Source organism: Pyxicephalus adspersus, chromosome 5 (genome assembly GCF_032062135.1).
Source record: "Pyxicephalus adspersus chromosome 5, UCB_Pads_2.0, whole genome shotgun sequence".
NCBI lineage: Eukaryota > Metazoa > Chordata > Amphibia > Anura > Pyxicephalidae > Pyxicephalus > Pyxicephalus adspersus.
This window is the reverse complement of record NC_092862.1, coordinates 128,657,634-128,683,262: the sequence shown is the minus strand read 5'-3', so window position 1 is coordinate 128,683,262 and position 25,629 is coordinate 128,657,634. Positions and strand designations below refer to the sequence as shown.

Below are 25,629 nucleotides of genomic sequence, written 5' to 3'. Positions count from 1 at the left end.
GGACAGTACCTTGACAATCCATGGAAACATTCCAACTTTACATTAGGTGTGCAATTACACTAGGCAGTATGTGAATGTATGCAGACTGTATACTACCAGTGGTAGTGTATATCCATTCTATAACATATTGCTAGTTGTGCAAAATTTTCTGAAGGCAGGTTTCCTTTCAAGGCATTTTCAAAGTATAAACAAAAGCTTTGTCCTTTTTTAATCTGCACGATGAAAATAGTAGGTTTGGTAGTCTTCTAAACGAGAAAGTAGGATTTGTGCATATATAGTGCATTAGAGTGGTATAGATGAGTCCTGGTAGCTTAGAGTTAGATCTGATAAAATTCACAACTGCACCTAACAAAGAACATTTGGGTGGATTTTAGTAGTAGAGAAAGCAGGTGTGAATCTGCTAGCTGTGGGGAATATTTTGACATTGGTGAAACTAATTCCCTGAAGGAATTGTAGATTTTTGCCTTAGTGATCAGTTCACATAAACATCAATTTCCTGTTTTTAAAGTGAACGTTACAATTTATCAAGTGAAAATACTCAACTTCTTTAGTAATTCAATCTATTGCTTTACGTCCTGATTTCAGTATGCCATGAAAAAGGTATTACCGAGAATGCTGTCTGTGTCATGTATTGGGAGCCGCTCTGTGAATCCAGCCATTTCAGTGTAAAACTAGCACAGACTTAAAACTCCATAGAGGATGTCTTTTTGACTACAGTAGAAAAAGGACATGAAATATACCAGATGCGATGCAGATCTTTCTATTTTTCCAGCTGCGCTTCAAAACATGAAGGAAAAGTGTTCCTACTGACAGAATATAGGTTGGGATTTTACTTCTATGTCCAGCACACAAAGTTTGCTACTATTGTGTATCAGTTATGTTTGTGAAGTAACTAACATGTGCAAAATATAGAGAATGCCATTTGTAATCTTTGAAAATGTTAGTTACCTCAAAACCCAGAACTTTATATACCTTTAAAACAGAGTCTAATATTACCTTCAGTTTATATTGACTAAAAATATTGCAGGTGAATGAAAACAAAAGCCACAGTGTGGAACCCTCGTTGTGTGGGGAAGCATTAGTCTCTCAGCAGAGGTCCTATGTGCCCCTATAGCATTTGCTTTTTATGCTTTCTGGTCTTAAGAGCCCTGGCTAAGCAGCGGTGCCAGGGCGTTTTATTGCAGAGAATCAGAGAGCAAGTATCACATTCTGAAGAATTCAAGCAGATTTCTCGACTTAATGCAGAACTAACTTTTTTATTTTTTTAAAGCATTCATGATTAGGCACGTCAATATTTCAGAAAGGGACAGGTGATGTCCCTTCTGCAATATTCCCTCCTATACCTTCCTGATCACTCTGGGTATCTTGCTCAATGTTGAGCTGCACAGTGCCAGCTTTCGTAGCGAGGATACCTGGCAATCCTGGCTTCCCTTGCACATGCCAGGAATGAATGAACTATTATGTCATCCTGGCCCAGCCAGTACACATGGACAAAGATCGTCTACAGGAAGGGAAGAAAAGATGTTGGCAGCCTGTGAGGGAATGGGGACAGGTGAGCATCGCTGGTTTAGTTCGGCTTTAAGCTGTCTGATTTCTAAAAGTGCGAACTGTAAGACTTTGCACACCATTTTGTGTTGCAGAAACGTCAGAAGTTCCTCATATGTGTTGGTAGTCAGTGATTCAAAATTCACCTGTGACCATTTGTTTCTTCTTTAATTGAAGTGACTGATGTTTGCTTTTCTGTTCATCTTTACCTTAGCATGTTTCTTTTCTCTTCCAGGATACTGTTTTTGAGACAGCAAATTAAGGAACTTGAAAAACTCAAAAACCAGAATTCCTTCATGGTGTGAAGATTTTTTGTCTTGCACGTGGACATTGGACAGTAAAGCAGAATGAGCCTGGCCACTTTTTTTTTTTTGAGCTGCATAAGTGTAGACTTTGGACCGTTGGACCGGGCATATGGACAATTCAGGGGAGAAGCCGGCCTGGAAGGGGAGTCATGGGGGACAAATACAAGGATTTGTAAAACCCTCAAAATGTAGATTATACTTGTAGATGTATCCTTCACGTTGTAAATATGTTTTGTAGATTGAAGCCATGGGACGCCCATGTTGTATCAGAGCTTTGACATCCAAAACTAATCAATGCTGAGGTGGTAAAAACCTAGCCATTTTCATGTAAGCTTGTCAGCAGAATTAGCTGTTATATTTTTTTTTTCCTGTTTAATTTATCATTCAGAAATCTTGCTTTGTTTCCAGAAACTAGATACCAGCACCGTATCTGTGTCTGAAATATCCTCAACCAGTTTGGGCAGTGTACAAAACATTTGTGCTAGATGTCATCGTCTCATCCCAGCCTTGTTTATAAACAGTGCTGCATTATGGTATTCCTGCCGACGTTTCCTGGAATTGTTCCTCCCGAATAACTAGATTTTTTTGTTTTTTTAATTTTTCCCATGCATCTAACTTTTTTTTCTTTCTCCCCTTTATGGCACTGTTGCTATGGCACTTTTTTCTATATATTTTTTCATTCCTCTGTACAGTAGCTTAACATTGCAGTGATTGGTCAAGAACCCACTCGTTTGTATAAATTATTGAAGTACCTCCACCTGTGATGACCGCCGATCCGCACACGTGATGTGTGCTCGCAGGCACATTTCTCGCTCAGCCATGGATTTACAAAGATTAAAAAGCAAAAAAAAAAAAGAGGGCTTTGCTGCCTTGTACAGCTGACTAAGATCAGACGGTATTCAGCACAAGATGTGGACCTCCATAGTGTAAAGCTGAACAGACTGGATTTTATTATTATTAAACAGGTTTTTATTAGCGCCAACATAATATGCAGCGCTGTACATTAATTAGGGTTTGCAAATGACAGACAGTGACACAGGAGGAGGAGAGGACCCTGCTCCAAAGAGTTTATAATCTAGGATTTATTTTTAGTACCAAATGACAAGTGAGATGGATTTTACTTTTACAGGATTAGTCAAAAGTTACATGTAACATCAACTGTATATTTCTGCTGTTGATGCTTTGATGTAGATTTATATTGAAGGTTACCTTGACCTATGGTGTTTAAAACCAACCCTCTTTTGTGATTTTGCTTTGACATACAATAAGTGCAAATCGTCTGTCTGTATTTTTTATGCAATTGAAGTAATACAGAATATGTTTTACAAAATAATGTATGGATCTAGAAGTGACCCATATAGTACTAGTCTAATCTATCAAACTGGAATTGATGTTTTTTCCAAGTAGTGCATTTATGGTCATGTAAAGTCCACCATAACGAATGGAATTCTAGCTGGAAACTGGCTTAGCATTTCACGAAATTGCATTTCTGTCAGCGCTTATTAAAAAATGGGCCCATTGACCATATTATTTTATTGTGTGTTATGGCAGCTAACTTTTTTCCATCACATCTGTGCGCTGTGCAGGAACAATGTTACAAAAGTGCCTATTGCTGCATTCAAATTAATTCCTAAAGTGCCTAAATATTTTTTAAATACTTAAATGCATTGTACCTGCTGGGGTCTATAATATAGGTAGGAATACAAATGAGAAAAATCTCGAATTCTGGTATAAAGAAGAACTCTTGACAAAACTAATATACATATCTATATAATTTGAATGGGCTGGGAAAGGTTTGTTTTTTATTCTGTCCTTTTTGGGGATTATTACACAGTATTTATATAGTGCAGACATATTATGCAGCCCTTTCCTGCCAGCAGAACCTCCATGCAGATAGTCCTGTCTGGGATCTAGCGCTCCAAAGGCCAGGGTGCTAACCACTGAGCCACCGTGTTGCCTCCTTTTTGTACTGATGACTTTTGTCACTGATAATGTATGAGTGAAATCCAAAATTTTAAGGAGATCCTTATGATAGGGACACTGATTCTCCATACAACTGACATGGACTCTTCACTTTGGAAGATTTTCTCTGATGTCTTATTTAGTCTGTGGAAAGCGAAGTGCAGGAAAATGACCCTAATAGTGCAGAGACACCCAAAAAATAATCTAACGATGGGTTTTATCTCTTCCCTTCTTTAAATAGAATAATAAAAAAAAATACACTTTGGTTTCTTGGTAGTCTTCTCATTTGCAATACATTTTAATAAATTTGGTAGTACAAATCACTGGCAGCAAAAAAGTTAAAACTCTATAGCAAAGGGATGTAATGACTCCTATAGCTGTCATCTCTATGTTGGTGTCATCTATTAGTGTTCCTGTAATACACAGAGGAGCAGAAAGTTTGGCATATAATCAATATCTTTATTAGCTAATTAAGTTAATAAAGATGCAAGCTTTTAATTCCATCAGACTTTATACAGTGCACAGAGGAGTTGTCAACCTTTACCATTTTGTTTAAACTGATCAGACTGCCATGTTTTATGCTCCGTTATCTGGCAATCCACAAGGGGAGATTTGTCTACAGACTGGAATAAAATGGAAAATTGCTATGGTGAGGCAATAAAATTTCAAATATGTAAAGCTAAAAAGCTTTGTAACATGATCACTTTCTAAAACTGTAGTTGCTGGGTTGTCTCTGCTGGATAGATCTTAAAGTACTGCACTCGAAATCGGAAATAACTGACCTCTATCAATGGCATTGCCAGTTTTCAGATTTGTTACAGCACCCTATCCCAGCCTATGTGCATTATTCTAAATGTATGCGAGTGTGTGTATGTATGTATGTATGTATGTGTATATATATAATTTGTGCTTTTTAAACAAGGTTCCTGCAGAGGGTGCTTGTGTTTCCCTGAGCAATGAACAATCGGTGCCTGTCAGGTACACCAATTATTTTTTGGCTTCCTATAACGGTGACATTTTTCCCTCTGGCCAGCAGTGTAAGAAGCATTCTTCCTACTGACCACCTGGTAATTATAGCAGTGCTGTCTTAGGACCTGTAAGTTTATTCAAGGGTTCATCAATGTTTAAACATAGGGAAAGGCTGATAATTTACTAATGTAATGATCTTTCTATTTGGTTTTCAAAACCAAAGCAGCAGATTTCTGTTGCTTTTACAGTATGTACTTACCAGAAATATAATTTTGTGCTCATGTGATTTTCTGCACCGTTTAAGATTAGGTATTTGATGTTCTCCCTTTAAATTTATTTTGACTTGCTACCTTGGGTAATTTTGTCATACTCACAAGGATTGTGTTTATCGAAAGGTAGAGCAGTTAATTCTTTAATCTTTCGCATGTTTTTTGTCCTCTGCTAAACCTAGATGGACCAGGCTGATTTATCTTATAACACAGGGGGGACTGTTCATGTGATTATGGCGGGCAGACACTCTTCTGAAGCAGTACGTCCGAGGAATGGCTTGCCTAATATCTTCATCACAGAGGTATGTTGTCTGCAATGAGGGTTTTTAAATGACCTAAAATGTGTATGACTTGCTTTCTCATTCATCCTGTCTGATGAGTGAATTGGGTAATCTACATATACAATGATGACTTCTGCTATTGAAAATACATTTTATGCAACCTTGGGGTGCTTCTTAATGGGCTGGCCTTTGTCCAAGTGCTAGACTCTTCAGGAGGGATGGAGATCTGTCGAGGCAACTTGTCTGTTGCACACAAAATAAATACACAGGGTGACCCAAAAGTCACTATACACTTTAAATGAATTTCTAAATATTACACAAGAAACTGAGTTTATTCATATTTTTAGCATCAACAAAGGAGTTATTGCAGTTTTACTTGCTAGACTTGCCATCACATTCAAACACCTTAAAGACTAGTTGTATACCTTGACATGAGCTCCTTAATTTTCGACAACTTTCAGCCACCTTCGGATGCAAACCTCACCGATGTTTTGCAGCATGTCTTCCCCGACCTAGCTGCAGGCAGTACCGATTCTTTCCTCAACCTGTGACGGGTTGGGGGCGTACACCTATTCAAGTTTTTGAACAACCTGAAGTCGGTACAGGTAGAGCTTTATCAGTCTCTCATGCATCTACAGAATCGAGTTTTGTTGATGCGGAGTTCCAGTGCAGCCCCCCTGGATGGACTTTCCCTGGCTTTGTGCGAACGCCTGCTCCAGGAGTTCAGTGTTTTTATCCGTGGTGGTAGTAGCAGGCCTTCCGCTGTGTGGTTTGTCAAGAACAGATCCTGTTATGAAACTTTCCACGGAGGGTGTAATTGTTGGAGCAGTGTATCTGCCATAAAGCTTCCAAACTCACGCTGAACTGCAGTGGGGAACTGAAAAACGGCAATTTTGCAACACTGTTCCAATGTCAGTTGGCGGGCCATGGTTAAGGGAATGACACGCTTACAAAAAATGCAAAGCCTAAGTTGTCATATGCTGATGGCCTCAGTCTCTTTGAATGATCCCTGGAAAGAAATATAAAGAAGGAAATGTATAGTGACTTTTGGGACACTGTATGTATGTATGTATGTATATATGGTCCCACAGTGGTCCAACGTCTTCCATTTGAGAATTATGTAGGTCACTGTGCTCTTGAGAACCTTGAGTGCAGCAGAATTGTTTTGTAGCCTTTCCTAGATCTGTGCATTGCAACAATCCTGTCTCAGCTCTGCAGGCAGTTCCTTTGACCTCATGGCTTGGTTTTTGCTATCAGCTATGAGGCCTTTAATCAATGTGCAGAAACATCTCAGCAGTGATCAAGAAATATGGGAAGCCACCTGACCAGATTTCATGTGTTGTTGCTGCAAAGCGTGTAAATACTTATGTAAAGAGTTTAAACAATTGTAGCATCAGCCTGCTACAGAACAAGATTGTAAGAAGTGTTGGGGGTCTGAATGCTTCCTGAAGCCTGTATTGTATTTATTAAAATAATGTCCCGCCATACATTAATAATAATAATCTTCCGACATACAAATTCAATTTTGGAACAAACCTACAGTACCTATCTCGTATGTACCCAGTGACTACCTGTGCATATGTGTGTGTGTGTATATATATATATATATATATATATATATATACACATACATACATACATACATACGCGCTAAATCAAAGAGGAGTTGCTTTCTTAAATTCTTTGGATTTCCAGATATAAATAGGTAAATAAACAGCCTCACCCTGCATCGACTTGCATTTCTAAGATAACGGATCAAATACATAAACTCGTTTGTCAATAACTTTTTGTTCTGCTGGTTAAACATGCATAATCTTCTACATCTCCCAACCAAATAAAAAGTTCCATCAGTTTTGTCTCTGAGATAAATGTAATTAAACTGAAGGCGCCAGCCAAAGATTTGCTGTTTACAGCATCATTTTATCAATTTGCTAGGCTGGTTTTCTTAGAAATTTATAAGAGTTTATTATAATGAATGTGTTTCAGCTTGAAATGGAATTTGAAACCGGCTCATTTCATGTACAGGAAGTCCCCGCTTCAGCTGATAAATGGTCATGGTTTCTTTCAGACAACCAGTAGGGGGCACTGTCTGCAGAAGATTAAATGAAAGTATGGGGTGACCACTGTGTTGAAGTTTTAGGAGTTGGTCATTCTTTTAATAACTCACACCAATAATAAAAAAAATAAATATATATAAATAAAATGTGCCTCTTTATAAAATTCATACATTTGGATTGAATTGTAAGTGTATGTGTGAATTCTGGCTAAAAATTGTTTGAAAATCAATCCTACGTTGCATTTTGAATAAATAAAAAGTCCATGTAAGCCTAACATTTATGTAAAAGAATACTTTATTTGGCGTGAAGGACATTATAACTTGCAGTTGTATGTTTTGTGTAGGCCGTCTTCAGGCCCTTTCATTGTGGTAATGTGAACATTAAAGCAATGCTGCACCATTTAATTTGAATGTTACTGTAATGCACTAAAGTGCTTTGCACAGTAACCCAAAACTGTACATTTTGGTCTAATGCATTGGTAAAAATTAATTTTTACTTTTTTTTACGGGTGTGTTAGCAGGCCATTTAATTTATTGGGCTTCCTCAAAACAAAACAATAATTCACATGCAGTGCATTTTAATACTTGGCCAGATCTGTATGGCTCCTATCTGTATTTTATATACAAATGTATAACTGCGCCATCTAGTGGTCATCTCTATATCTTGATTCCTTACACTATGGGCACATCCACTGATGGTTTGCTAGATGAAAAGGCTTTCAAATGTAGTTTTATCTATTCAATAAGTGCAAATGATACCTGATGCCAATTTTTAGAAATTTAGAACAGTCCTGTGTCATTTGCACTTCTCCAATTATGTGAACTATTGTTATTATTATTTATAAACAATATATATATATATATATAGCCAAAATATTATGCAGTGCTGTACATTAAATAGGGGTTGAAAATGACTGACGGATACATATAGTGACTCAGGAGGAGGAGACCCTGCCCCGAAGAGCTTACAATCTAGGAAAGTAATTAGTCTGTGTTGTGGATGGGGGGAGGGTTTTTGCAGTTTATCAGAAAAGACAGCTAGTAAGGTCTGACACCACTTAGGCCACAAACATGTGATGTGTTGTTTACCCCACAAAAGGATTAGGAAGCTCAGTTCATGTAGGCTCCTTCATCAGAGAGTGAAAGCTGTCACCCTAGGGCAGGAAATATGCTACTGGCAGGATCATTAAGAAAAAAAGCTATACTGCAGTATATATCACATGCAAAGTGAGCATCTGTACCTGAATGTGATTTAATACTAATGTTCTGTTGGAAACCTGTAGGAAGCAGACTGGTTTTGTTCCCTACATGGAATAGAATTTTAGAAGGCTGCAAATGCAGGGAAATAGCAAATCTTGCAGCCACATACTGCAAAAAGTCACTGTAATGGTAAAAAAAAAATACTGTGTGGCTTTTCCCTCATTTTCATGTAATTACTGGCAGGTCTAAGACTTGTAAAAATATATGCAACATATACCCAGCATCCTTTGCTCCCCTTTAAGGTTGAATAAGGTTATAAGTCTTTTCAGAAACTATAAAATTAATATATAATGTCCTGTACTTGGGGTGCTTGGGGCTCAGTGTGAACAAAACTCCTTTGATTCTTCTCAAAGGTGAGCCTCGAATCATGCAGAATGACATTTAGTTACCTAAAGCACTGTGCATCTCAATTGCTTTTCGTTTGTTATATTATTGGTTGCAAATCAGCGCTCTGATTTGCTGTAGTCTCTTTGTAGCCACTCCAGGTTTGCGTGCAATGCTTCCATGGCATTTTTAGAATTTGATGGTAACAGCAGTATAGACCATGCTTCTGCAATGTGTGTCAGTGACTGAATGAAAGGGACTTTAAAATACAGAACTAGTGTATGCAATCAGCACATCAGCAGGGCTGCCACAAATTTCCACAATGCTGCTTGTGGCCAGTTGGGTGTTGTAGCTATGCACATTAAACACTAGATGTCGCTATTGGTATGCACTTGTCATCAACTCCACTTGCAGCTATTTAAAGGGACCAAGAAGGTAATAAAGAAGGTAAACTGCAAAGTGCAACTAACAGGAAAATGGAGAGTTGGCTTCCTGAACTGTAAGGGCCCTTTCAGACCTGCAGTGAGCCACAGTATCTGCCACGGGCTCAACCATGGTCCCAGCCTGTACTCCCCCCCAACTTGAATGGTCACAGATGGGGACAATTCATTGCATGCAATGGTGGCTATGGATTTTCTATTTTCAGGATTTGCGCCGCAGCTGCAAATGTGGTTGCCTCTAACATGGTTTTCCTTTCTTAGCTGCACAGCAGCCATTTGTGGCTGGGAGTGTTTTACACTGTGCGTCTGAAAAGACTCGAAAAGAGTCTTCTGATGTCTCCAAACATCATCCCTCCTTCCTCTTTCATTTGTACTGAATTTATTCAAAAATCCTAGGGTGACCAGAAAAGAGAAACAAAATAAAAAAATCCACCCACCATGACCTTTCTTCCCTCCATAGTTCAACCACCATGATTATTCTTCCCCTATAACTGTTGCACCCACCATCTCCCTTCTTCCCCCCTTACAGTGCTCCCACCATGATGCTTCTTCCCCCTATACTAGTGCAGCCACCATAACATCCTCATAACTGTGTTGCCCGCATGACCCCTATTTCCCCCCCAAAACAGTGCAGCCACCATGACACCTTTCCTCTTTAACAAGTATGACCACTATGAACCCCACAGGCTGCCTGCTGCCACTTACCATCTCTAAGTTTCCAGGGCTTCTCAAATATGTAAGATGACTTGAGAGCAAAAGGTAGGTGAATGACTGCACACAATGGGAAGTCTTGGCATTGAGCACTGGAAATGGAACTTTTATTTTGCTGTTTTGTTTTGCATAGTGCTTATGACCAGAGGGTCGGCTACTTGGGGAGTGCAGGATGAATGGTAAGAATTATCTACTTTTGCTCCACAGGGGCTACTCACCCTTTGTAATTAATCTAAATTCACTGTACTCTGCTTTACTAAGAAAATAGGCTAAGGACCCCAAACTTTATGGCATCTTAAGAAAACTAACACAGCCACCACATCTAAGGACTGGTAAGTTGCATTATATTATAGTTTTGGTTTTGTGTTTGGACTGCAAAAAAAAAAATTATAATCAAAAAATCATAAACTTAAGATTTAACACTTTAATGTCCTTTAACACAGTATGTAGATTCACTGACATTGTGTCAAATGCGGTCAGCTTTGTCTAATAGACTGTGTTTGCAGCCTGACCCTTCTCACTGCAATGTAACTAGATGCTACATAATGATGTCGCTTATTCTGAGTGATTTGGCAATTCCTGAGTAAATAAAGGTGCCTGAGGACATCAGCAAAGGTTAGGAGCCATCTGTCCTGCTGGAACCTTTTACCCACGTACCCGCTCAGGCCTGCCATCTGTCTCTCTCTTTCATAAGGCATGTTAGGACAGGCAGCGGTGAGTGTCTGCTATGTGCACTCAGACTCTTCTGAATGTTGACACATGGCCATGTCTATTAAGTGATGGTGACACGGAGTCTAATGCGCTTTCCAGTGGAGAACATCTTTGCAGAAAACGACTTTTGTCCGAAAATGAAAGTCTGGCCAAAAGTGCAGAATAGCTGGTCCTTTCCAAGGTGTAAATGAACAGAAGTGCCATGACTGGGGGATCTCCTGTACATGGAACACACACAATATTATATACACAAGATTTTAATATTTGCCAGCGCATGAAGTTGCCAATGCTGGCTGGTAGCTTATGTTAAGGATTCAGTTTTGCAGTCTCCCTATGGTAATTTTCAGTTAATATAATAACTCATTTGTGCCTCAAAATTAACATTTTTTTAATGGATTCAACATTTTCATCTAAAGCTACGTACACACGTCAGATTTTTATCGCCCGATAATCGGCATCGGCCAATTATCGGGCGAAAATCTGCCGTGTGTACAGTCGGTGTCGTCCATCGTCCGGACGACCGACCTGCCGGATCCACGGACAATGGGCGACAGCCGATCCTAATGAAAGGGAAGGGGAGAGCGCGCAGCAGGGTGCCGCTCCGTCGCTCTCCCCCTCCCCTCTCCATAGAGCATGAACGGTGCTGTATGTACAGCACCATTCATGCATCGTGCACTCCCTTGTCGTTGGAAAGGATCGTGAAAGATCCTTTCCAACGACAAAAATTGGAAGTGTGTACGCAGCTTTACTGATTAAAAATATTGTTTAGTACATGGCTAGCTTTAGGCTGTGTTCAAACTGACAAGGAAGTTGCAGAGTGGTTTCTGCTTCCTCATGCCAGTGAGATGTTATAAGTAGCTTTTACCCATGGCAACATGAAAAGAGGATGAAAAAATGCTGCAGTTAGCAGTTCAGTACGGATCACTGGCACCCACTGCTGTGTGACTGTGCATCTGGCAGGGTGCCAAACGACTGGGAGCCACAAGGGTTCACTTGTTTCGGAGGCAGGTCTAAACCTAGCTAGGTATACCTCCCAACACTGGAACGTGTGAAAGAGAAGGACACCTTGGGAGAGGTGCCGAAGGCACGTGGTGCGTTCAGAGTGCTGCCATGCAAATTGGCATGCCTACATTGAACCGAATATTGGATGTGACATAAAGGGGTATATTGAGTAAAGTCTAAACCTGACTCTAGAGTCCTCGTACACAGTCTACAGTCAGTGCAATGGCCTCTCTTTTCTATACTATAAAAGAAAGTCATAGGAATTTGTTAATGAGAGTAAATTGGCATGTGGGTGACTGTGCCATCCCTGGCAACTGTCTGCATTATGCTAGTGCTAATATATAGCTAAATAGAAATTCAGCCTGGGCAGGAGTCTTAACCACTGAGCCACCAGGCTGCCCTTAATATCCCCTCATGCACTTTACTTTTTGCAAGAGATATTCTTTACATTTTGGCAACAGAACTGTGACAAAAATAATATGGGGCAGATCTGGAGTCCTGACAAACTCCGGATCCTTTGTTTTGTAGAAAGAAAATCCTACCCATGTGTGTCCGGTGTCATTAGAGTCATTCAGTTGCAGGTATCGCATTCCAGGGGTCTGTTACATTGAGACATGGCTTCCTCCTTCTCTGCTTCCATGCTGTTACCATGCAAAATCTCACAGATGAAATGCACAATGGCCACAAGTCAGAGGGGAGCAGAAAACATTCCAGGTTATTTAACTAAATGTAAACCTTAGTTCAATGATATTCGGTTTGCCTAAGCACCATGTATCAAAAGCATTTGGTGTATTTGTTAATAAAATACAGTTTTACTAAGTTTTCTATTTTTTGTTTCATCTCAGTGTTGGTAATCTCTTGCAGACGTATTACGATCATGTCCTATCAACGTGCACTTCAGCAATGGCTGCATTGCATTTCTCAGGGCAGGTTTTCCTATAGTGACAGAGTGAACCATGGCTATGAAATGTGTGAAGGAAAGGCCTTTTATATTCTCTATCAGAGTGACAATGCAGGAGGAAAACTGAATGATGGGGTCAGAGTTGTCACCTTATATGACTGAAGAAAGACTGTTGTAGTTGGATCACCAGGTATTATTTTAATAGAGGCTGTAGAATTTAAACTATTGAAATTTTTTTTGATGTAACAGTAAACTTTATCTGTGATTTTGATTGGGTTTACAAAAACTTATATTATATTAGCTCCAATTCGTATACATTCAGTAGATCATATGTAAAGCCCCACACATTGTGTGCATAATTCAAATGATCGTATCTAGCATGTCTGTACATTATTGGTGGATTATATTAAGGACGTATTGTTACACCATGTACAGAATTGTGCACAATACGATCGTGCCGTTGTACAGTTTAATAAATGACCCCAAAATCTTCACGATACAACTGATTCTTCGCGGTGCTGGTGACTTTCTACTCTGACATCCCCTGGTTGGGTCTTCTCAGTGGCAAAATAGATTTGGTAAATTTACATTTTCTGGCTATTCGCTGTTCTTTTTTTCCTCTAAATAACCTGGCACTCAGGTATTGCCCATTCATTTAAACTTATAACCCTAATGTACCAAACACCTAAAGTATTTGTAGGATGTTAATTATTTAGCTATGTACATATTCTTTATTATTTTTGCTCAAGATGACTACTGGATCGTATTGGGTTATATTATACTATGTGCCCCCCAGTTTTGTTCATCAGTCAGTCCTGGTCCATCCATAAACAACCAGGAATGACCATTGCACTTCTATGCATCCTCCTATGGAGGAGAGCACAACGGGGTGCACTTCAGTTGTCCTCCCTGCCTTCCCTGCCTTCCCTTTCCTAAGAACAGAACAACACTGTGTTACAGCACATGTTCTCACATTACTGGAAACGATCACAGAATTTTAAAGTGCATACAGGGCTTTCACTGGAGAGGCCAGATCATGCGTGACCATCTGAGGTTTGTAGGCACCTATGGGTGACCCTTATGAATAGAACTGAAAAAGGCCAGATTGAGAACTACAAGCGAACTTTGATACTTGTAAACATGGCTAATCTTTACAGAGATGATAAAGAGTTTGCTAAAGGTTGACAGTGATGTTCCTGTGTGATCTTTAAACTCACTTAGACCAACTGCAAATATTTGGAGGTCCTTCCTGCTTTCTCAGACATCCCCACAATGTTTGGCTTCTGTTCACTTCTAGGTCAGGTCTGTTTAAATGGAACAGGAAATATACATGTAGGACACATTCTTCCAGGAGCCAGTGGGCCGTTAGTCTTGTTTGGTTGTCTGGGGTCATGGGTGGCCGTACACCTGCTGAAGAACCAAGAGATGTCACCGATTTGTGCTCTGCCCACAATAGGCACTTTAAATTGTTCAATGTCCCTGTAATTGGTGGATATCGGATATATTAAAATCTGCCATGTGCAATCATAGTGCCATGCTTCCATGTTCTCCTATGAAGAAATTAGTTTTAATGCATCCTAGAACATCTTGTGAACAAGTTTTGTGTATTCAAAAGAATGCAAACACAAAGCGTTATCACATTTTTCATAAATGGTTTGTTTCTCTAAATCACCACCAATAGTATCTGGCTGCAGAAGTTTGTGCTGCGGTCCAACACTCCTACTGCAAGAGACATGCAATTAGCACAGAGTCTTAACTTTGCTTATTGCAGAACTCTAGCTTTCACTATAGCACACATGAGATACCCATCCCCTGAGACCAATGGTTGTGCTTTTGGACAAGAACGTGGTATGAGCATCGTTCATTATCCTGTCACAGCAGTTCCATGAATGAAGATCAGGAACTACCACTATGCATGTCAATGGAGGAATTGCTGCTCTTCATCCTCTCTCCATAAAACAGAGTGAACACTTGTCAGTTATCTGTCACTGGAAAGGATGATGAATATATATATATATTTATTTTTAGATTTTTATATTATTTATAAAAATATATTTATATACATTAAAAATGTATACAGTCACCACTTTTCATTTTGTGTCATTTAGCTCAATTCAAGGTCAGGTAGAATGTTGAGAATTCTTTCACACCAATACTTTGCATAGATGTATGTTATGTGTATTGGTACACCGCTATGCCATTTCTTTTTAGCCATTTTCATAGCTATTTTCATACCCCACTGTACCTCTCCAATGAACACGGGTTACAGTGCTACAAATTTAGGGTAATGAATTACCATGCTGTGCCATGTGCTGCATTAAAATTCAGCTTTAGTTAAAAAGAATTTAAATTGGCTAAACAGGCCAATTTAATGGAATTTAATTCCAAATAATCTTTTCATTTTATTCTGTAATTTGGTATTCATAAAATGCAATATGGCAACTTGGAAGTGACATCAAGCTTGAACGAGTTTTAGGTTGACCATTTTCTGCATGTGTGATTGGTTGACTTATTTTCTCACTGCCCATAGAGACTTATAACATTTTAGGCATCCTCTGCAATAGAAATATAAATCGCTTTTAAACTCCAAACAGAGCATTGGGTGCAGGAGATGTAAAGGCTTGACAGCAGTCTCAAGGGTTGACACCATTCCTTGCTTTTCTTTTTACGAGTTTATTGTTTGGCAACAGATTGCTGCTCATGATATCTGTAACCACCTATCTTATACTACAGTCACACATTCCATATAATGCAGGCATACATTTTGCAATGTTTGCAATAGGTTAGAGCAGTGTCCTTTTTAATATTGGGGAATGCATTGACATAACTTTCAGGTCTTCAGGGAACCCCTCCTATAATTACTATAACCACAGCTTCACAATACATTAGTGTGGTGATCAGTAGGAATAATGCTTCTTACATTGCTGATCAGTGCGAAGAATGTCACCCTTACAGATAGCCAAAAAGATCATTGGTGTCAGCTACTGCCCTTAGAGGTCCAAACTGCAAGCTGGTCAAGGATCCCTTAATAATGTAAGCATAACATAAATATGGTAAAACCTCATTGGTCAATATTGGACAATATCTGCACCTTTCTCTCCTTCCTTATCCCCTACTATTAAACTTTTATCTTTATTTTCTTATTTGCAAAGATAACAATTTGTCTTCTCATGGCTGCCATTCCCTTATTGTAAGTGGTAATTATTACGCTATGAGATAACATCTTTTTGCTTTTCTAACTTGTGAAATAGTTGTTGAACTGATACATTTTATGGGGCTGGATTTATTTTCCTAGTCCTAGCCTGGAGTCTGATCCTATGTTAGCCATGGATAGGAAAATAAACAAAAAATGTGTTGGAAAAGTTTATTTAACAAAGAAGTTGAGACTGAGTAAATATTTCAGTAGTTACAGAGCTACTGGAGAGATGTGGAATTATGATAGAACTTTACCATTTCTTTCAGTTTTGGACCAGAATGCTTTATAAGACTTGGTATAAATTATTCAAGGTGGATATAACAATCCACTACTTAATACATCTTTGGATTTGTTAAAACCTCAATCAATCCCTAAAATCTCATATAATCATTAACATACGAATAATTTTCTGTCTTTTTAAATCAGCAGCTTCCATAATGATACCAGGTGATCCTGCTGTATTCTTCCCAGAAATATTTTTAATCTGGGTTTTAAGCTGGGTAGGAAGAAGTTGTAGGCAGGTGGCAACACCTGTATTGTGACCCAACTTTTCAGTAACCACGTAAAAACAGCAAGCTTGGGTTGTAAAGTCCAAGCAAACGTTGAGAAGTCCCATCGTTGGATGTAAAATCGGAGCAAGGGTTGAGAAGTCCCATCATTGGTTGTAAAGTTGGAGCAAGGGTTGAAAAGTCCTATCTAATGGCTGTGAAGTCCAACCATATGTTGTGAAGTACAAGCTTGAGTCGTGATGTCTGAGCAAAGGTTGAATTGTCCCATCATTGGCTGTGAAGACTGAGCTTTGGTTGTGAACTCCAAGCATGGGCCGTAAAGTCTGAGTTAGGATTGAGAAGTCCCATCATTGGCTGTAAAGTCGAAACAGGGGTTGAGAATTCCCATCATTGGCTTTGAAAGCCAACCATATGTTGTGCAGTCCCAGCAAAAGTTGAAAAGTTAAAAAAAAATCCCATCATCGGTTGTGAAGACTGAGCTTGGGTTGTAAAGTTTGAGCAAAGATTAAGAAATCCCATCATTGGATGTAAAGTCAGAGCAAGGCTTGATAAGTCCCATCATTGGCTGTGAAGTCCAACAATAAGTTGTGAAGTACAAGCTTGGGTTATGAAGTCCCAGGTAAGGTTAAAAAGTCCCATAATCGGCTGTGAATTCTGAATGCCTGCTGAGGGAAATGAAGGTAAACCTTCCCAATAGAAGCTCCAAGCTGTCCAATTAGCAGGCGGCATGTCTTTCACAGGATTTTAAATATAACTAGGGGCATGGCTAGACCTTTTTGGAGAGCCAATTACTTCCACACATGGAGCAAAGGCTGTGGCTGCTTTCTAAATATATAATATATTGTATGAATTTGTACATCTTTTGGTTTGATGAACCTGGATTCTATTTTACAAATTTAAAATGAAAGATTAGTTTGCCAAAAAGTAGTCAAAACATATATCTGCTTCTTGCCTTGCTGTACAGTGGAGCTGATAAATGTCCCCAGGGATCTTTTTTTTTTTACCACTATAGCAAATGACTGCAACAATATCTGTTTTGTTTTATTTCTTTATGTACTTTGTTCCAATAACAGGGAAAGGAAAAAGGCAGGAGACAGCTCTAGAAACAGAAGTAAAATGAAAATACACTGTACGTCTTCAATCATTTTGTCTATTTTATAATTCAGCATTTATGTGACTGCTGTGGCTGACAGCATCTGTTTTGTTGTTTATTCTGACTAGAAAACCATTTTCCACATGCCGCTGACAATGATGTATTATATTTCATGTAGATCGCACATTTTGCTGACAGCTGGTTATATACATAGGACTTGTGAATGGGGGGCTCTTTGTAGTTTTTTTTTTTTTATCAGTTACGAACATGTCTTAAAATGATTCATGGATCTTGTATCTTGAGTTGAGATGAATTCCGCAGCTGGTACTAAAATGTGGCATTCCCAGAGGAAGTGGCAACATGTTCAGCAGGCTACATATCTTTTTGTTGGGCTTGGGGGCAGCACAGAGGGTCTATTACTCCTTCTAAAGGGCACCAAGGGCCCATTCACACTAAGCTGTCTGATATGTATTTGGAAATATACCAGTCAAAGTGTGCATTAGGGCTGCCTATTCATTTAAATGGCAAACCCATTACACTACATTGCAAAAACTGCATGCTGCACCTTCAAATGCAAACTGTACAGCAGCACAGAGCAATGCCTCGCCATACCTTGTGATGTACTGTGCTGGTAATGTGCAGTTCTGGGGCCAGTACAAAATAATAGTTTTGTAGTGCAACCACCGCATCTAATGAGTGTTGCTGCAATTTATGCATTTCCACATATAAATACACAAATTGCATTTATATGAGGCTCAAGTAAATTTTAAATGTTGGTTGATAATAATGTTGATAGTATTTGCCTTGTATTGGTTCTAGGGCTGCCCAGCTAAACTGGTCCGAAAAGTTTAGATTCCAAATTTGCTGAAAAAACCATTGAACTCAATTCCAGTGCTTTATTCTGATTTCCAGAGCCAAATGCACCAAAACACTATGAGAAGATCCCCAAATGTCATAAAAAAGATGAAATTGTATACAATATATTTTATTTTATGTGGCTTGGAAAAACTTAGTGTATGTTCATAATAAGTTGTGGACTCTGCACGTTATCCAGCCCTATATTTTTGAGACACAGTATGCAGCATACGCTATGTTACCCACTGCACTTTATATTACTGACTTGACAGACATGCCCAACAGCATCAGGATGAAGATCAATGGACTAGGTATGTGGTCCCATGACTGAAGATAACAGTGATACAAAGTGATTGTGATAACAAGTTACACAATAAGGAAATAACAATGGTGTACTTTTTTCTCCAGATGAGGAAAAGCAACCATGTGGTTATAAACCACATGTTGCCTCCAGGAACTGTGCGGCAACCTCACTGCAACCGCATTGCAAACACAACTTTGTTCAACTTGTCTGTAATTATAAACAAAATGAAGAAATATACCATCTACAAGTTCAATAAACCAGCAGAAGTCAGAACTGGGCTATAAATTAACATCTTTGGCACACTATATTTAAAAAGATTGACCTGAAATTCAAATCAAAATGACTGCACTATAATCAACATTATTTAGATGTTTTTGTGGAGGGAGCAGTTTCAGGGCTTAATAGGCAAAATAATGTCATAGACCCACAATAACTGGCAGGTAGAAATTGGCCTGTAGTTTGCTAAAGCTGTTCTTACTGTTCTGTTCTTACCATTGCAAAACTATCCTGCCACTGGCCAATTTCTATCAATCCATCAATAGGAATTATGAAACTGCAGATTATACAGCAGTGTACAATTAGCCAGCAGCAAGACTATTGTAAATAGCAATGCTAGGCCCAAATTCATTAGAGACAAAGAGCACAGGTTGTGGACAGAATTAGGATTATGCCGGGAGATACAGCAGAGTAAAATTGGCCAGTAGCAGGGCGGTTTTAATCAGTGATATTAGGCCAAAATATACTAAAGACAATCTTGAACCTGCAGGGCAAGCTAGCAGTAAACCTGAACCGCATTCTTACTAAATATATTTAATTTATGTTAAATTGGAGCACATTGATAATTTGTTCTTTTCTGACTTCTGTTTTAAGATCATTGAGAGTCAGTCGGATGTGTGTATGTCAGTTTAAAATTTATCATAATCATTTCTGACGCATGAAATTGAAAAACTAACCTTTCTATATAGAAGAAGAGGCATTTCAGTTCTAATTTTTATTTTTGGGTAATTACCTGGCAAATTGTCTGCCTGCTAGCACATTGAGAACTTGAGATCACCTTGTTTTTCGTGGCTGGAATCCAAGAAGACTTCAACTTGTCTCCAAGTCAATGTTAAGCCCTGCCTAAAAATAAACCTCACCCCCTCTTATTTAACTATGCAATGTCAGTGCCTCTACTGGCTACTATGGGTCTAATGTTTGATATCTGAATGTCAGGATTTAATCTTGATTTGGAGGGAGTTTGGGCTTTATGTATAGCCCATGCCTAGGAACCAAGGTCCACCCCAGGTCCAAAGACATAAATAGGAAGCCAAGAGCAGGTACTAGTACCAGTTGTCTGCTTGATTATTTACATGTCAGCCAATTTATTTGATATGACAGGTTCACTTAAAGTTCGCTGAAAGAATATGTCAGATAGAAATATAATGGAATTCCGATGAGCAGTACCATTTTTTAACTATGGATTTTTTTTAGCTTTTAATTTTATTCTATGGTCATTTTGTATTCAAACCATTCAACTTTGCTGAGTATTTATGAACTCTCTCAATGATCACAGTACTTCCCATGACAATGTCTTTTGCTTTTGATTTTCTCTAGAAGGAAGGAATCATCTTTGTTTAAGCATTATGCAGGGTCACCGTCCACTACATCATGGAAATTCTGGGTCAGAGAGGACACAATTAGGTAAATCCTGGTTCAGCTCTTGCTGCAGCCTCTCACCATGTAACTACAAGGTTACAACCTTGCAACAAGATGAATTGCAGAAAAGAAACTAAGAGAATGCTTTCCTTTGCCTGCAGTAGACTGATGACTTGATTTTAGCCTAGGCATAGTCATTACCTGGAGCTCAATGACTGCTTTTTAATAAATAAAGGTACAAATGTTCCTGTATATTATTGTGACATCATAGGCATTTATTTATGGTAGCACAAAACAAAGGAACACTTTAAGGCAGATCCTCTTAAAATTCCAAATAGCTCAAGGTAAACAGGAAACGCCTGCAGAAACCAACTTTTCCAACTAGGCAAATGTCATATGAACATGGCCTTTGTAAAAAGTGATTTTCCTGAAATATAAGTCTGTTGTGATTGTCCTGCACAGAACAGTTCAGTTCCCTATGTTGGCCCCTCTCAATGTTTCTGCTCTGCAGAGAGACCACCAGCACTGGGTAAGCCGATAGCTCAGCGATTGCTGCTATTCAGATCCTGGGGTCTCCACTGAGCTGCCATATGTCAGTGCGGTTTTGTGCTGTAAACATGTCTGCAGTGTAATGGACTCAGATGAAAAGTTGCTGTGCATGAGGATAGCTGAGTACTTTAATAGCTCCTGCAGCTGTAGGTGACCTCTTGTGTTCATTACAACATTACCTGCAGCAGTAAAGATTGGATAGACTGATGCAGACTTGGGGCGAGAAGATGCAATTCAGACATCACTCAAGCGGTATTAGCAAATAGGGTGGGCGCCTGCAAGAGAAGCCGATAGATAAGGAGTCTGCATAAAGTGCTTAAAATAAGTAGTTCTCAAAATTGTCTTTGAGTTTTCCGAGAGATGAAAGAATTGTAAGTGGTTGTAGGTAACAAGGATCTTATTTCTTTAGTTAGAAGATATTACATCTATTTATTCTTCTAATCGTATTTAGTACTAATGGCACAGTAATGGAAACAGGGGCAGTGGGATTGTCTTATTCATGGATATTGCCTAATATGGTTTCATTGTCAAGTATTCACTTATTAAGATTACTTGCAAACTGTTAAGCAAGTATTAAAATAAATTGCCAGTTCAGATTATGTTATTACCTGGAAATTGTATTTATGCCAAGGTAGAATATGCTGTCTGAAAGCCAACATTTAACTTGCGTTGGGATTATTTGACTTGCAAGGGGATGATGGTGGGGAAGGAGTTTACAGTAGGATGGGCAGTGACATACAAGCAGGAACACCATTTATTATTAATATTAATAATAAACATGATTTATATAGCACCAACATATTACGCAGCACTGTACATTAAATAGGGGTTGCAAATGACAGACTAATGATCACCGACAGTGATACAGGAGGAGAGGACCCTGCCCCGAAGAGCTTTCAATCTAGGAGTTGGGGGAATTTACACACAATAGGAGGGGAGATATGAAGTGGTGGGAAGTAGTGACGGTTTCAAAAGACGAAAGAAGATGGGTAGGCAAATTTGAAAAAATAGGTTTTGAGTGCTCTTTTAAATGAGCAGAAAGTCGGAGCAAGCTGAATAGGATGAGGAAGACCATTCCCGAGAGTTGGGGCAGCTCTAGAGAAGTCTTGTATCCGTGCATGTGATGAGGTTATGAGTGAGGAAGTCATTAGTAGGTCATTGGAGGAGCGGATAGAGGAGTATTTTTTACCATGTCAGAAATGTAAGTGGGACAGTAACTGTAGAGGGATTTGAAGGCAAAGCACAGGAGCCTGAATTTGATACTAAGGTGAAATGGAAGCCAGTGGAGAGAACTACAAAGAGATGCAGCAGAAGAGGAGAGGAGGGAAGGATGGATGAGTCTGTCTGCAGCATTCATAATAGATTGTAGAGGAGAGAGTCGGGTTGGTGGAATACCAGCGAGAAGGACGTTACAGTAGTCCAGATGAGAGATGATAAGAGCATGTACAAGGAGTTTGGTGGTCTCAGGGGACAGGTAGGGGCGGTTTTTGGAGATGTTGCACAGGTGAAAGTGGCAGGAACCTGGAAATGTTCTGAATATGGGGGGTAAATAGGAGGGCAGAATCAAAGGTGACACCAAGACAGCGTGCCTGAGGGGAGGGCCAAATAACAGTGTTGTTAACAGTTAGATATATGTCAGGGGGGGATTTGGAATTTGAGGGGGGGGGGGGGAAGATGATGAGTTCTGTTTTATCCAGGTTGGGTTTCAGAAATCTGTCAGACATCCATGATGAGATGGCGACAGGCAGCAGAAACCATCAGAAACTTCTGGGCCCCATACTAGATAAAAAAAATTTCACCCCCCATGTATAAATGTTCCAGTATTGCCAAAACCAAGCTCTTTGGATTGAGGCACCGTACAAAAGTATACATAGTCTCTACCTGTTGGTGGCCCTGCATATGAGCACATTTTGCACTGTTTCTGTATTAATTAAAATATGCAATTGTGCAGCATAGGTGAGTATTGCTAGCAATTCAAATTTTACATTTCTGCTATTATATTCTGCCTAAACAATGGACCATGATAGAACTGTTTGTAAGGAGACTTTCTAGAGATTCTAAAGTTGATAAAATAAATATCCAAAACTTTTACTGCACCATTGTCTATTAAAATGTGATTGAAGCAAGCCTAATTCTGATGTAATGTCAGGATTAAACGTAAAAATTTTAAACACTATTTATACAGTGCTAACATACTACACAGTGCTGTACATTAAATAAAGGTACCAAATGACATTGGAGGAGGGGAGTACCCTGCCCAACTGAGCTTACAATCTAAAAAAATAAAGTTCTCTTGGACAGCATCATCATCCCAAAGACACATCAATGACAGGTTGATGAAACTGGGGCATAAGAAGAAAGTGAAAAACATTCTGTTCACACCATCTAACCAAAAATAAAATAGAAGTTTGGGATGAAAAACTTTTAAATAGATACGTAGCAATTCCCACAAGGCCCAACTCAGTCTGAGCAGTCATCAAAGGCAACTTTTACTATTGTAGAACCCCCTACAATAGGACGAACCCAAAGGTCCTTAACCTGGTCAAGTGCCATCGTCTGATAGATTACTTGTTGCTCTCTGGCAAAACCTAATTTAGCTATAATTTGAGAATCTTACTTAAGCTGCAAAACCACATTGTCCTGCAAAAACTCCAAGCATGGTGGCCTGGAGAGAAGTGGGGATCCATGCCCCTGAGTGTTGAATAGGAAGCCTATGTCTGTTTAGAGGTCCACCCAACATCAAGGTATCAAGTGCACGTGGACCCATCGTTTAGGCAAATACATTTTTTGAACCAGTGTCCTATAAAGCTGGTTAAAATGACCAAAAATATTCAGGGTAAGAACGGGAAAGCAGAAATGTTATGTAATTACATTTGCCACTCTTATGGCGGTCAAAGTCCCTCTTGGGTTGAGTTATATAATCACCAGTCATGCATAATTTGTAGATCTTACTGCAGAGCACTTATTTATCTTGTATTACGGAATATACCACACGCCTGCTAGAGAGAAGAGTTCCTTTAAGATCTCTAAGACAAGCAAAGGATCATCTTTACTGTATATTTATTCTTGCCCGCTGCTCCTGCCGGAGTATACATACTGTAGCCTCTGAATTAAGCTCCAGTCATGTCTATTTTGGCAGAAGGTTTATGATGAAATATAAAGAGGGAAAAAAAAAAGAAGAAAAATAATTTAATAAAAACAGACTCTACATACTGGACATTGTAGCCATTGATCTTATGTGTGGGAAAAGCTTCAGCTCTGCCCATTCCCTGTAGATTCTAAAGGGTAACTACAATTGGGACTTTTAATATTTATGAAAGGCTGTGTGTTGATGAAATAAATATCATACGTGAAATAGCTGGAGTTCTTGAGTTGAGCTGTGTACGTCCACCAGGCTTCTTTTCTTGTGTTTCCAGCAGGACTCAGGCTGGGTGGCCTTCACTTTGACCCAATAAGGTCTCTGTTGTTTTGAATGGTGCTGCCAATCTAACACTCAAAAAAGACAAATATTGGCTGCTTTTTATTAAAAATCAACAATTTAAGGTTGGCAGGATCGGTGCTATACGATCGTTCATATATATCGTGTATGAACGTTCGTCGTTCGTTTTCCAACGATAATAATTGGAAGTGTGTATGTAGCTTTATTCTGTTTTACCATCCAGGGGTTGCAAATGACAGACAAATACAGACCGTGACACAGGAGGAGAGGATCCTGCCCTGAAGAGCTTACAATCTAGGAGGTGAGGGTAAAACTAGATCTGGTGGTGAAATGTCTTATATCCTTTATTCTCACCTGGAAACACATTTTATGCCTTGGAGTTACAAAACCCACTTACTTTACTTGTATCTGGAAGGATGCCCCATTGTCACCGTAGAACTGAAAGTGTGATGGGAGTCTTTACAACGCCTTTCGCTCTTGTCTTTTCTGTAACAAAGGGAGTTTGTATTCTGTAGTTCACTAAGTAAAACCTAACAGGGCTGATAAAACTCCAGTGCAGGTCAGACACAGAGCACAGGATCTTTTACTAACACATTGATTTTCTGACAAGATCACATATTTTTGTACTTATAGAAAAGGTACAATAACCACTTTCAAAAGTATATATATTGGAACAAATGAGAGCAAATTAAAATGAAATGGCTGCATACACAACTTTCAAAGAAGGTTATCAGCTACTCCATTAACATAAATAAAGTTACTGATTGCCACTTCCAACTATGATAGACCATTTGAAGACATGCTCACCATTGTAAAAATCTCGTCACCCCTTTGTATCTGGTGTTATAAAATGGTGTTTAGATTTAAAAAATTTAAAATAAAGAAATGACAATATGTTATCCGACTGACACCTCCTTATAGATCAACATTTTAGTCTCATAATAACACCTTTCTCTCTTTTTGTTTCACCTTCAGCCTATTTCAGTCTTTTTGGCCTTTGTAGCGCTGGGTCCCGGGTTTATATCTCAGCCAGGACACTATCTACATGGAGTTTGCTTGTTCTCCCTGTGTCTGGGTGGGTTTCATCCGGGTACTCCAGTTTCCTCCCACATTCCAAAAACATGCAGTTAGATTATTTGGCTTCCCACCAAAATTGACCTTAGACTGTAATAAAGACATATGACTATTGTAGGGACATTAGATTGTGATCCCCTTCGAGGGACAGTTAGTGACATGACTATGGACTTTGTACAGTGCTGCCTAATATGTGGGTGCTATATAAATACTGAATAATAATATTTAGGTGTCCCTTT

General features: G+C 39.1%; 1 protein-coding gene across 3 annotated transcripts in view; it reads left to right on the top strand.

Annotated features, from left to right (window-relative positions):
• WAC (WW domain containing adaptor with coiled-coil) overlaps positions 1-2,292 on the top strand; it is a 37,002-nt gene extending 34,710 nt beyond the window's left edge. For all 3 annotated transcript variants that reach the window (XM_072412674.1, XM_072412675.1, XM_072412673.1), the window contains one exon: positions 1,781-2,292. In XM_072412674.1, the coding sequence (XP_072268775.1) occupies positions 1,781-1,850 (70 nt within the window). In that variant the 3' untranslated portion in view covers positions 1,851-2,292. The remainder of the gene's footprint in view (positions 1-1,780) is intronic.
• Positions 2,293-25,629: the final 23,337 nt, after the last annotated feature.